Genomic DNA, 14,717 nt, shown 5'->3' with positions numbered 1-14,717 from the left:
CATTACAAACACCGGGTCTCAGCTTTGTTATTTTCCGTTTTTTTGACTATTTTTTGGAACCATGGAGACATCATGCCTCAGTTGTGTGTTGTCGGAGGGTGTAACAACACTAACAGGGAGGGATTCAAGTTGCACAACTGGCCCGAAGATGCGAAAGTGTCTGCCGCCAGACCCCCATTGAATGTACCAAAGTGTCTCCACATTTTACCGGCGATGACAGACATGGCACAGAGATGTATGGATAACCTGCAGATGCATTTGCAATGATAAATTCAACGAAATCACAAAGGTGAGTTTTGTTGATGTTGACTTATGTGCTAATCAGACATATTTGGTCGCGGCGTGACTGCCAGCTAATCGATGCTAACATGCTATGCTAATCGACGCTAACATGCTATTTACCGGCGGTGCTAAGGCAGACATGGCACAGAGATGTATGGATAACCTGCAGATGCATTTGCAACTACAAAGTCAACGAATTCACACAGGTGAGTTTTGTTGATGTTGACTGCCAGCTAATCAATGCTAACATGCTATGCTAATCATGCTATCATGCTATTTACCGGCGGTGCTAAAGCAGACACGGCACAGAGATGTATGGATAACCTGCAGATGCATTTGCAACTATATTACGTTTCCTTCCACCCACATTTAATACGAAAAAAACACTTACCAATCGAAGGATTTAAGTTGCTCCAGTGTCACGAGATGCGAAAGTCCTGATCGTTTGGTCCGCACATTTTACCGGCGATGCTAACGCAGCTATTCGGCCATGCTATGGCTATGAATAGCGTTAATAGCTATTCGCTCAATAGCTTCAGTTTCTTCTTCAATACTTTCATACTCCAACCATCCGTTTCAATACATGCGTAATCTGTTGAATCGCTTAAACCGCTGAAATCAGAGTCTTAATCCGAGCTAATGTCGCTATATCTTGCTGTGGTATCTGCCATTGTTTGTTGACATTGGCAGCACTGTATGACGTCACAGGGAAATGGATAGTCTCATTGCAAATAGCAAAAATCAAGCACTTTACAGCTTTGTTTAGGGCTATTCGGGGACCGGTAAAATTTTGAAAAAAACTTCAAAAAATACAACAAGTCACTGGGAACTGATTTTTATTGTTTTTAACCCTTTTGAAATTGTGATAATGTTCCCCTTTAAAACCCACTTTTATTCTTTGGCTTTTAACACTACGTGAGTTGGGTGGTCCACTGTGTTTTCTGTGTTTTTAAAAAAAAAAAAAATATTTATTGTTTTAATTGGTTTTACCCTTTAAAATTGTTTTTAATCTTATTTATTTTATTATTTTTATATTGGTTTTATTTTTTATTCAGTCATTGGTGGCGCTTAGGATATTTTAATATTGTTTTTAATATTGTTGTGCAGCACTTTGGAAACATTTATGTTGTTTAAATGCGCTACACACCAGGCGGTGTAGATCCAAGGCCAAGAGGATTGTGAGGGACTCTAGCTACCCAAAAAACTGTCTTTTCTCACTGCTTCAGTCAGGCAAGCGCGGCCGGAGTCTCAAGGTCAACACAGAGAGACTCAGGAGGAGCTTCTATCCCCAAGCCATCAGACTGCTCAACTGCACCGCTGATTAACACTCATCACAATTGCACAACATCGCACGCACAATAATCATTTTGCTTACCACTGTAATTACCGCACTACAATACTCTTCATTCAATGATTGTAAATAATGTAAAAATAATGTAAAAACGAGAGTATAAAGAAGTCATACTGTTCTATTACATTGTTCATACTACTGTCACTACTCAACTGCCAAAGAACTGTAGAAACCTTAACATTTATTGCTTCCTATACTGTCCATCCATCCATCCATTTTCTACCGCTTATTCCCTTTTGGGGTCGCGGGGGGCGCTGGCGCCTATCTCAGCTACAATCGGTGGACAAGTCGCCACCTCATCGCAGGGCCAACACAGATAGACAGACAACATTCACACTCACATTCACACACTAGGGCCAATTTAGTGTTGCCAATCAACCTATCCCCAGGTGCATGTCTTTGGAAGTGGGAGGAAGCCGGTGTACCCGGAGGGAACCCACGCATTCACGGGGAGAACATGCAAACTCCACACAGAAAAATCCCAAGCCTGGATTTGAACCCAGGACTGCAGGAACTTCTTATTGTGAGGCAGACGCACTAACCCCTCTGCCACCGTGAAGCCCGCTTCCTATACTGTATATACTGTATATACCAGTTGTTCTCAACCTTTTTTCAGTGATGTACCCCCTGTGAACATTTTTGAAATTCAAGTACCCCCTAATCAGAGCAAAGTATTTTTGGTTGACAAAAAGAGATAAATAAGTAAAATACAGCACTATGTCATCAGTTTCTTATTTATTAAATTGTATAACAGTGCAAAATATTGCTCATTTGTTGTGGTGTTTCTTGAACTATTTGGAAAAAAAGATATAAAAATAACTAAAAACTTGTTGAAGGATAAACAAGTGATTCAATTATAAATAAAGATTTCTACACAAAGAAGTAATCATCAACTTAAAGTGCCCTCTTTGGGGATTGTAATAGAGATCCATCTGGATTCATGAAATTCATTCTAAACATTTCTTCACAAAAAAAGAAATCTTTAACATCAATATTTATGGAACATGTCCAAAAAAAATCTAGATGTCAACACTGAATATTGCATTGTTGCATTTCTTTTCACAGTTTATGAACTTACATTCATATTTTGTTGAATTATTATTCAATAAATATATTTATAAAGGATTTTTGAATTGTTGCTATTTTTACAATGTTTAAAAAAAAATCTCACGTACCCCTTGGCATACCTTCAAGTACCCCCATTTGAGAACCACTGGTATATATTGTTACACTATCTGATATTAAATGGGTTGTACTTGTATAGCGCTTTTCTACCTTCGAGGTACTCAAAGCGCTTTGACACTACTTCCACATTTACCCATTCACACACACATTAACACACTGAAGGAGGGAGCTGCCATGCAAGGCGCCAACCAGCACCCATCAGGAGCAAGGGTGAAGTGTCTTGCTCAGGACACAACGGACGTGACGAGGTTGGTACTAGGTGGGATGTGAACCAGGGACCCTCAGGTTGAGCACGGCCACTCTACCACCGCGCCACGCCGTCCCTATTGCACTGGTATTGTATTTGACTACTGTACTTCTACTTGTACTGATACTTCTACCATAACTTCTGTGACTTATTGTGCAACTTTATTGTCTTGAAATTAAAGGCCTACTGAAATGAGATTTTCTTATTTAAATGGGGATAGCAGGTCCATTCTATGTGTCATACTTGATCATTTCGCGATATTGCCATATTTTTGCCGAAAGGATTTAGTAGAGAACATCGACGATAAAGTTCGCAACTTTTGGAAGTAGCAGACAATGTGCGCGTGATGTCATGGGTTGTGGAGCTCCTCACATCCTCACATTGTTTACAATCATGGCCACCAGCAGCGAGAGCAATTCGGACCGAGAAAGCGACGATTTCCCCATTAATTTGAGCGAGGATGAAAGACTTGTGGATGAGGAAAGTGAGAGTGAAGGACTAGAAAAAAAAAGGCGAGGGCAGTGGGAGCGATTCAGAAGTTATTAAACACATTTACTAGGATAATTCTGGAAAATCCCTACGGGTGTGGTGACCGCAAATGTCACTGAGGGAAGCCATGCAGCTGCCTCTTTGACAGCTGCAGGAAGAACGACGCAAGCTCCGCTCATGTCTACGGTAAGAGCCGACTTATTACCACAATTTTCTCACCGAAACATGCCGGTTGACATGTGGTCTGGAACCTTGTTCGCTTGACCGCTCTGTTCCATATTAAAGCTTCACCTTGGGGAATGTAAACAAGGAAACACTGGCTGTGTTTGTGTTCCTAAAGGCAGCTGCAATACACCGCTCCCCACCTACATCTTTCTTCTTTGACTTCTCCATTTTTAATTGAACAAATTGCAAAAGATTCAGCAACACAGATGTCCAGAATACCGTGTAATTATGCGATTAAAGCAGACTACTTATAGCTTAGATCGGGCTGGAAAAATTGTCCGCTACAACCCGAGACGTCACCCGCGCGCTTCATCATACGCATCAGCATACCGACGTTTTCAACAGGATACTTTGTGCGAAATGTAAAATTGTAATTTAGTAAACTAAAAAGGCCGTATTGGCATGTGTTGCAATGTTAATATTTCATCATTGATATATAAACTATCAGACTGCGTGGTCGGTAGTAGTAGGTTTCAGTAGGCCTTTAAAATTGTTTTTAATCTTTTTTTTTCTTTTTTTTATATTGTTTTTATTTTTTATTCAGTCATTGGTGAAGCTAAGGATATTTTAATATTGTTTTTAATATTGTTGTGCAGCACTTTGGAAACATTTATGTTGTTTAAATGTACTATACAAATAAAGTGGATTGGAATTGATACACCTGGGGATAGGTTGATTGGCAACACTAAATTGGCCCTAGTGTGTGAATGTGAGTGTGAATGTTGTCTGTCTATCTGTGTTGGCCCTGCGATGAGGTGGCGATTTGTCCAGGATGTACCTCGCCTTCTGCCCGATTGTAGCTGATATAAGCGCCAGCGCCCCCCGCGACCCCAAAAGAAAATAAGCGGTAGAAATGGATGGATGGATGGATGGATGGAATTGATTGATTGATTGATTGATTGATTGATTGATTGATTGATTGAAACTTTTATTAGTAGATTGCACAGTTCAGTACATATTCCGTACAATTGACCACCAAATGGTAACACCCGGATAAGTTTTTCAACTTGTTTAAGTCGGGGTCCACGTTAATCCATTAATGGTAATGGAATGGATTGGCTGGCCTGGGAATGCCTCGGGATTCCCCAGGAAGAGCTGGACGAAGTGGCTGGGGAGTGGAGAGTCTGGGCCTCCCTGCTTAGGCTGCTGCCCCCGTGACCCGACCTCGGATAATCGGAAGAAGATGGAAGGATGGTTTATATGTAATTTATATATTGGGTTTCATTATGTAAAGCGCTATATAACTATAATTCACTTCATCTACAAATGTATATAATTGCCGCGTTGACTAATAACAACATGGCCTTACGACACCTGCGATGAAGTGAGACTTGTCCAGGGTGTACACTGCCTTCCGCCCGATTGTAGCTGAGATAGGCGCCAGCGCCCCTCGCGACCCCAAAAAAGGGAATAAGCGGTAGGAAATGGATGGATGGATGGGCTTGACAGATGAGAATTCCTCAACTTTATCAGTATTTATTGCCACCTTTCCCAACTTCTTTGTCACGTGTTGCTGGCATCAAATTTTAAAGTTAATGATTAGTTGCAAACAATCTTGTTTTTTATCAGTTTGAACATCAAATATGTTGTCTTTGTAGCATATTCAACTGAATATGGGTTGAAAATGATTTTCAAATCATTGTATTCCATTTATATTTACATCTAATACAATTTCCCAACTCATATGGAAACAGGGTTTGTAATTGCCTTGTTGATTAATAACAACATGGCCTTACGACACCTGCGATGAGGTGGCGACTTGTCCAGGGTGTACCCTGCCTTCCGCCCGATTGTAGCTGAGATAGGCGCCAGCGCCACCCCGACCCCAAAAAAGGGAATAAGCGGTAGAAGATGGATTGATGGGCTTGACAGGTGATAATTCCTCAACATTATCAGTATTTATTGCCACCTTTCCCAACTTCTTTGTCACGTGTTGCTGGCATTCAGTTCTAAAGTTAATGATTATTTGCAAAAAAAAAATGTTATATCAGTTTGAACATCAAATATGTTATCTTTGTAGCATATTCAACTGAATATGAGTTGAAAATTATTTGCAAATCATTGTATTCCGTTTATATTTACATCTAACACAATTTCCCAACTCATATGGAAACGGGGTTTGTAAAATTGCCTTGTTGATTAATAACAACATGGCCTTACGACACCTGCGATGAGGTGGCGACTTGTCCAGGGTGTACCCTGCCTTCTGCCCGATTATAGCTGAAATAGGCGCCAGCGCCACCCCGACCCCAAAAAAGGTAATAAGCGGTAGGAAATGGATGGATGGATGGGCTTGACGGATGAGAATTCCTCAACTTTATCAGTATTTATTGCCACCTTTCCCAACTTCTTTGTCACGTGTTGCTGGCATCAAATTCTAAAGTTAATGATTAGTTGCAAAACATTTTTTTTTTATCAGTTTGAACATCAAATATGTTGTCTTTGTAGCATATTCAACTGAATATGGGTTGAAAAGGATTTGCAAATCATTGTATTCCGTTTATATTTACATCTAACACAATTTCCCAACTCATATGGAAACGGGGTTTGTAATTGCCTTGTTGATTAATAACAACATGGCCTTACGACACCTGCGATGAGGTGGCGACTTGTCCAGGGTGTATGCTGCCTGCCGCCCGATTGTAGCTGAGATAGGCGCCAGCGCCCCCCCCCCCCCCAACCCCAAAAAAGGTAATAAGCGGTAGGAAATGGATGGATGGATGGGCTTGACAGATGAGAATTCCTCAACTTTATCAGTATTTATTGCCACCTTTCCCAACTTCTTTTTCACGTGTTGCTGGCATCAAATTCAAAAGTTAATGATTAGTTGCAAAAAAAATTTTTTTATCAGTTTGAACATCAAATATGTTGTCTTTGTAGCATATTCAACTGAATATGAGTTGAAAATTATTTTCAAATCATTGTATTCCGTTTATATTTACATCTAACACAATTTCCCAACTCATATGGAAACAGGGTTTGTAATTGCCTTGTTGATTAATAACAACATGGCCTTACGACACCTGCGATGAGGTAGTGACTTGTCCAGGGTGTACGCTGCCTTCCGCCCGATTGTAGCTGAGATAGGCGCCCCTCCGCAAACCCAAAGATAATAAGCGGTAGATTATGGATGGATGGATGGGCCTTACGACACTTGACAGGTCATTTTGTGGCCCGCGGTGCATGCTGGGAGGAGCTCATTGCTCTGGGAAACATGGCGTCGCACTGACAGCTGGGACTCTCACCGCCGTCTCCAGCCACCAACACAGCGGATGGAGGCCCTCGGACGGACAGGCTTGATGCGGTGCCCGTAATTACCGACGACGGACGCGGAGTCCGTCCCGAAGCGACTGGCGTTCGAAGGACACGGTGCAATAAGGGCTTTAGTTCCAGTGTCACGCCCACTCTGCTCGGTAACTGGTAAGGACGCCGCCCGCTTAGCTGGCGGGGATAGCGGCAGACGCGGGCCGACATGCGTGCGAGGAGTACCGGCCTTATAGCTCCGTGCTCGCGGTCTGGACTACCGGACGTTAGCGTGTAGTTGCGTCTTCTGTCCGAGCAAGGCGGGCGGGTCGACAGTATCCGCGTCCTCGCCGTATCAGCCAGGGCGTTTTCTGTCATTCTCTTACTGAATCTTTAATGTCCGACCCCTTTGGCATCGCTGTCGGAGGAGAGAGCGATGGGCTCCGGGACAGTGGACTCTTCCCAGTGGCTTTCGGTGAAGGAGGAAACCATTTTCCTCCACGACGGACTCATTCGAGTCACGGATCTGGCCGAGCTGCCCAGTGAAATCGGTGTGTCGGAGCAGGGAGACGCCGAGCAGGAGGTGAGTGAGACAGCACACACCCAGAAAGGCTTGCCTTTGTTCATGTTTTGGAAATGGGGGGGAAGAAAAAAATGGCGTCATGACAGTGGTGCCTTTTTTGGCTGTGTTCTTTAGGTGAAACATGTGTTTGGACTGTCTGCGGCAACACACCCTTGGTGATAACGATAGCGCTAACGTTTGCAACTTTCCCTGCCCTGCTTGTTATCGACCCTCTGTCAGTAAGGTGGTCGTTGTGCTGCTGTTTCCTGTAGTCTCTTTCAAAATAAAAGTTTTGTGAAAAACAAACTTATATGCAATTTTTTAATTCAACTTGATGCTGAGTGCCAAGCAGGGATGTAATGGGTCCCATTTTTATCGTCTTTGGTATACGAAGTTCCTGCAGTCCTGAGTTCAAATCCAGGCTTGGGATCTTTCTGTGTGGAGTTTGCGTGTTCTCCCCGTGAATGCGTGGGTTCCCTCCAGGTACTCCGGCTTCCTCCCACTTCCAAAGACATGCACCTGGGGATAGGTTGATTGGCAACACTAAATCGGCCCTAGTGTGTGAATGTGAGTGTGAATGTTGTCTGTTTATCTGTGTTGGCCCTGCGATGAGGTGGCGACTTGTCCAGGGTGTACCCTGCCTTCCGCCCGATTGTAGCTGAGATAGGCGCCAGCGCCCCCGCGACCCCAAAAGGGAATAAGCGGTAGGAAATGGATGGATGGATGGTATTGTTGTAAGCACAATAACAATGGGCGCGATTTGCAAAATGTGCAACCGCGTTTTGCAAATTTAATGTCAAATCAAAGTCAAATCAAATCAAATGTTTATTGGATTCATCACTACACAGTGTACATCATGGGTGTCAAACTCTCAAATTTGGCCCGCCGTTTAATTTCATTTGGCCCTTGAGGCAATATCAAATTAACATTAGAGCTGGCCCGCCGGTAACACCACATTCACCGCTAATACTCATACTTGTCAACCCTCCCGATTTTCCCGGTAGACTCCCGAAGTTTAGTGCCCTTCCCGAAAATCTCCCTGGGCAACTACGCTCCCGATTTCCACCCGGACAACAATATTGGGAGCGTGCCTTAAAGGCACTGTCCTCTACAACAGGGGTCGGGAACTTTTTTGGCCGAGAGAGCCAAATATTTTAAAAAGTATTACCGTGAGAGCCATATAATATTTTTTTAAGACTGAATCCAACTAAATGCGTGCATTTTCAAAGAAGACCAACATTTTCTGAGTATAACAGGTCTCTTATTATTTTTAATAACATTGTTATTCTGAAGCTAACCAACAATAAATAGAATACTTCTTACCAATAACGCAACTTGTTGAACAGGTGTCGTAGAAAACGGATGGATGGATTAAAATGCATGAAAATGTTTTATATTTTGAACGTTATTTTTGACAGTGTGATTACCAGCGGAATTATTCATTACTTACCGTGTCAAGCAATCTCAGCTAAGATTTATCTGAGAGCCAGGTGCAGTCATCTTAAGAGCCACATCTGGCTCGAGAGCCATAGGTTCCCTACCCCTGCTCTACAACATGCCGTGACGTCCTCTTTTCCGCCATATAAATAGCGTGCTGGCCAAGTCACATAATATATGCGGCTTTCACACACACATACTTGGTCAACAGCCATACAGGTCACACTGAGGGTGGCCGTATAAACAACTTTAACATTGTTACAAATATGCGCCACACTGTGAACCCACACCAAACAAGAATGAAAAAACACATTTCGGGAGAACACCCGCACCGTAACACAACATAAACACAACAGAACAAATGCCCAAACTCCTTTGCAGCACTAACTCTTCCGGAATGCTACAATATACACGCCCCGCTACCACCAAACCCCGCCCACCTAATGTTTTTTTTATTTTCGAATTTATTAGCCTGTGGAAAAAGTTAATGATGATATTTACCTCAGAAGCCTGCAAATAGAAAAGAGGCATTCATTTTTTAAATTACATTTAATTTAATATACCACTGATGTTTTTTCGTTTGTTTTTTGAAAGTTGATTTTGCACTATTACGTTATATAAGCTCTGTCTGTTCCATGGGAGGAAGCCCGAGTACCCGGAGGGGAACCCACGCAGTCACGGGGAGAACATGCAAATCCCGAGCCCGGGATTAAACCCAGGATTACTCAGGATTTTCGTATTGTGAGGCAGATGCACTAACCCCTGTTCCACCGTGCTGCCCTATTTAAGCCTTGCTTGTTCAATATTCATTGCAAAACTTGTTTGGGTCCCTATTAAAAGGTTAATTTGTTCAACCTTGACCCGCGGCTTTGTTCAGTTTTAAATTTTGTCCCACTCGGTATTTGAGTTTGACACCCCTGGTGTACATCCACGACTAAACTACTGACTAAACTACTACCACAACTTGGTTTCCTATTTATAAAATATAATAATGTAGGGTTACCTGGATCTTGAAATAGGCCACCCGGCCTGAATCCAAACTTCCCTCGCCAAACACCTTCATTTCCCAACACTCACGCTTGGATAAATAGGCCTTGATTCCATCTACGCAGTGTTGGGAGACTGTTTTGCTGTTAGATCGCGTCCAAATTTGCAAAATGCGCGACATTGGTGAAATGCTTACCACAGTATGACTCGGCTGGGGTTTGAACTCACGACCTACCGATCTCAGGGCGGACAATCTAACCACTAGGATACTGAGGAGAGGTAGGGAGCAGGGACTGCAGATGGAAATTAGCTATTTAATCTGGTACAAAACATATCTGTATTTGAGCTGAATGTTTCTGTGCATTGTCCTTTCAAATAAAGACTAAACTAGGTGGCGTGGCTTAGATGGTAGAGCAGCTGTCGATCAACTTGAAGGTTCCTGGTTCGATTCCGCCTTCCGCCATCTTAGTCACGGCCGCTGTGTCCTTGGGCAACAGTAACGACAGCAATAGCGTTTTCAACTTTCCCTGCCCTGCTGGTTATTGACCCTCCGTCGGTAAAGTGGTCGTTGTGCTTCTGTTTCCTCTAGTCTCTTTCTAAATAAAAGCTTAGTAAAAACTTACATGTCCATCCAATTTCTACCTCTTGTCCCTTTTTGGGGTTGCGGAGGGTCGCTGGAGCCTAACTCAGCTGCATTCGGGCGGAAGGGGGCGTACACACTGGACAAGTCACTACCTCATCGCAGGGCCAAAACTGATAGACAGACAACATTCACACTCATATTCTCACACTAGGGCAGTGGTTCTTAACCTTGTTGGAGGTACCGAACCCCACCAGTTTCATATGCGCATTCACCGAACCCTTCTTTAGTAAAAATATATGTTTATATGCATTTTTCAAATTCAAGACAAAGTTATGTTTTTTTTTTTTACTGGTGCACAAAATGAACCATGCATGATCATCAGCTCGTTCAAAGAACAAAACCTACACAGTTAATTAACTCATAACAAATTACACACAGTGTGACTTCTGCTCTTTTGCTGTATTCGAAATACGCCGACCGGTAGAAGTTTTTATTTACACGATGAGTCGGGTGTGTCTTGACCTCCCCGGCAGAGGCTCCGCCGAACCCCTGAGGCCGACTCACCGAACCCCTAGGGTTCGATCGAACCCAAGTTAAAAAACTCTGCACTAGGGTCAATTTAGTGTTCCAATCAACCTATCCCCAGGTGCATGTTTTTGGTAGTAATGGTAAATGGTTGTACTTGTATAACGCTTTTCTACCCCTTTTTAAGGAGCCCAAAGCGCTTTGACAGTATTTCCACATTCACCCATTCACACACACATTCACACACTGATGGCGGGAGTGGCCATGCAAGGCGCTAACCAGGACCCATCAGGAGCAGGGGTGAAGTGTCTTGCCCAAGGACACAACCGACGTGACTAGGATGGTAGAAGGTGGGGATTGAACCAGTAACCCTCAGATTGCCGGCACGGCCACTCTCCCAACTTCGCCACGCCGTCCCCTGGAGTGGGAGGAAGCCGGAGAACCCGGAGGGAACCCATGTAATTTTCATAATTTGACACATAGTCACTTGGAAGTAATTGTTCCAGGTTTCCATGTAAATTATTGTGAATATTTTGCTAGTTTTAAACTGATAATGGTTGCGTGGCGTAGATGGCGGGGAAGTCGTCCTCCCTGGTTCCTGGTTCGATTCCGCCTTATGCCATCTTAGTCACGGCTGCTGTGTCCTTGGGCAACGATAACGATAGCGCTAAGGTTTGCAACTTTCCCTGCCCTGCTTGTTATCGACCCTTTGTCAGTAAGGTGGTCGTTGTGCTGCTGTTTCCTGTAGTCTCTTTCAAAATAAAAGTTTAGTAAAAAACAACTTACATGTAATTTTCATAATTTGAGACATAGTCACTTGGAAATAATTGTTCCATGTTTCCATGTAAATTATTGTGACTATTTTGCTAGTTTTAAGCTGATAATGGTTGCGTGGCTTAGATGGCAGAGCAGTCGTCCTTCCTGGTTCCTGGTTTGATTCCACCTTCCGCCGTCTTAGTCACGGCGGCTGTGTCCTTGGGCAAGGATAACGATAGCGCTAAGGTTTGCAACTTTCCCTGCCCTGCTTGTTATCGACCCTTTGTCAGTAAGGTGGTCGTTGTGCTGCTATTTCCTGTAGTCTCTTTCAAAATAAAAGCTTAGTAAAACACAAACAACTTACATGTAATTTTCATATTTTGAAATGTAGTCACTTGGAGAAAATTGTTCCAGGTTTCCATGTAAAGGATTGTGACTATTTTGCTAGTTTTAAACTGATAGTGGTTGGGTGGATTAGATGGCGGAGCAGTCGTCCTTCCTGGATCCTGGTTCGATTCCGCCTTATGCCATCTTAGTCAAGGCTGTGGGTCCTTGGGCAACGATAACGATAGCGCTAGCGTTTGCAACTTTCCCTGCCCTGCTTGTTATCGACCCTCTGTCAGTAAGGTGGTCGTTGTGCTGCTGTTTCCTGTAGTCTCTTTCAAAATAAAAGCTTAGTAAAACACAAACAACTTACATGTAATTTTCATAATTTGAAATATAGTCACTTGGAGGAAATTGTTCCAGGTTTCCATGTAAAGGATTGTGACTATTTTGCTAGTTTTAAACTGATAGTGGTTGGGTGGCTTAGATGGCAGAGCAGTCGTCCTTCCTGGTTCCTGGTTCGATTCCGCCTTCCGCCGTCTTATTCTCGACCGCTGTGTCCTTGGGCAACGATAGCGCTAGCGTTTGCAACTTTCCCTGCCCTGCTTGTTATCGACCCTCTGTCAGTAAGGTGGTTGTTGTGCTTCTGTTTCCTGTAGTCTCTTTCAAAATAAAAGTTTAGTAAAAAAACAAAAAACTTACATGTCATTTTCATAATTTGAAACGTAGTCACTTGGAAGAAATTGTTCCAGGTTTCCATGTAAAGGATTGTGACTATTTTGCTAGTTTTAATCTGATAAAGGTGACATGGCTTAGATGGCAGAGCAGTCGTCCTTCCTGGTTTCTGGTTCGATTCCACCTTCCGCTTTGCAGCTGCATTCGGGCAGTCGTCACCTCATCGCAGGGCCAACACAGATAGACAGACAACATTCACACTCACATTCTCACACTAGGGCCAATTTAATGTTGCCAGTCAGCCTATCCCCAGGTGCATGTCTCTGGAGCTGGGAGGAAGCCGGAGTACCCGGAGAGAACCCACGCAGTCACAGGGAGAACATGCAAACTCCACATAGAAAGACCCCAAGCCCAGGGATCAAACCCAGGATATTCTTATTGTGATGCACCAGCACTGACCCCTGTTCCACCTTGCTGCCAGCATTGATTTTATTTATTCAAATCGTCTGCAACAACATTGTTATTCATACTTCATTTAGTGATGTAAGAATTAAACGTCCATATACAACAATTGATGATCATTAACATGTAAATCAGCAATTGAAAATAATTTTTCTGTGTAGTTTGCATGAACTACTTTGACCTACTCAGTGGCCTCGTGGTTGGAGTGAACTCACAACCTACCGCCCTGAGATCGGTAGGTTGTGAGTTCAAACTCCGGCCGAGTCATACCGAAGACAATAAAAATGGGACCCATTACCTCCCTGCTTGGCACTCAGCATCAAGGGTTGGAATTGGGGGTTAACTCACCAAAAATGATTCCCTGCTGCTACCCACTGCTCCCCTCACTTCCCAGGGGGTGAGCAAGGGGATGGGTCAAATGCAGAGGACAAATTTCACCACACCTAGTGTGTGTGTGACAGTCATTGGTACTTTAACAGTAAATAGTCAAAGCAGTTAAAAAAATAGTGATCTATTTTTATGTCCCTGATGATCATAATAATCACCAGTGTCATTTAAACACATTAAAACATTACTAAAACCACCAAATAGCATTGGAATGTTGTAGTTATCGGTTCGATCCAGATCTTGAACTCAACCAGCTCTACCTTATTAGCATGAAGGGGCAGAGTGGCTCAGGTCCAGAAACTTGGGGGTCTCTTCTTCTAAAATAATTGACATTCTCTTCTTTTATTTACATTCCCACATGGCTAAACAAGCTGAAAATAACTCCATTATCCCCCAGTTGCGCGAGGCACACAGTCTATGGCCGACAGTCGCATTAGAGATTAAATATGGAATCTGGGAATTGACATGTATGTGTGAAAATAGAAGAGACACAATTATTTCATAAATCAGACTAATTTAACGCATGGAAACGTACTGAATGATAAAGAACAAAATGGGGTCTGAGAAAGTCCAGGCTATGCCAGAAAAAAACGCACTCTCATTCTGTAGTGAATTTAGTGTGAATTATATTTATATAGCGCTTTTTTCAAGTGACTCAGAGCGCTTTACATAGTGACACCCAATATTTAAGTTACATTTATACCAGTGTGGGTGGCACTGGGAGCAGGTGGGTAAAGTGTCTTGCCCAAGGACACAACGGCGGTAACTATGAAGGCACAAGCAGGAATCGAACCTGCAACTCTCAAGTTGCTGGCACGGCCACTCTACCAACCGAGCTATGCCGCCCCATTCTCATTCTGTAGGTTGTCAAAAAAGCCCCATCGGTTATAAACACGTTTTCTATTTGCCTTGAAGTGGATGTCTTGCAGCTCGAAGACTAAAATATTAAACCAGAAAACCTTTAGGTGAGTGCAGAGCTCTGGCAGGCCCTATCTCC

At 43.2% G+C, this 14,717-nt stretch overlaps 1 protein-coding gene across 3 annotated transcripts in view; it reads left to right on the top strand.

The window, feature by feature from the left end:
- Positions 1 to 6,962: 6,962 nt before the first annotated feature.
- The window catches only part of LOC133556633 (probable E3 ubiquitin-protein ligase HECTD4), a 56,049-nt gene continuing 48,294 nt past the window's right edge, over positions 6,963 to 14,717 (top strand). For all 3 annotated transcript variants that reach the window (XM_061906754.1, XM_061906753.1, XM_061906752.1), the window contains exon 1: positions 6,963 to 7,605. In XM_061906754.1, coding sequence (XP_061762738.1) covers positions 7,459 to 7,605 — 147 coding nt within the window. In that variant the 5' untranslated portion in view covers positions 6,963 to 7,458. The remainder of the gene's footprint in view (positions 7,606 to 14,717) is intronic.

The sequence above is a fragment of the Nerophis ophidion genome, linkage group LG07 (genome assembly GCF_033978795.1).
Source record: "Nerophis ophidion isolate RoL-2023_Sa linkage group LG07, RoL_Noph_v1.0, whole genome shotgun sequence".
Classification (NCBI taxonomy): Eukaryota; Metazoa; Chordata; class Actinopteri; order Syngnathiformes; family Syngnathidae; genus Nerophis; species Nerophis ophidion.
Note: the sequence above shows the minus strand (reverse complement) of the source record. Positions and strands in the feature narration are given on the sequence as shown.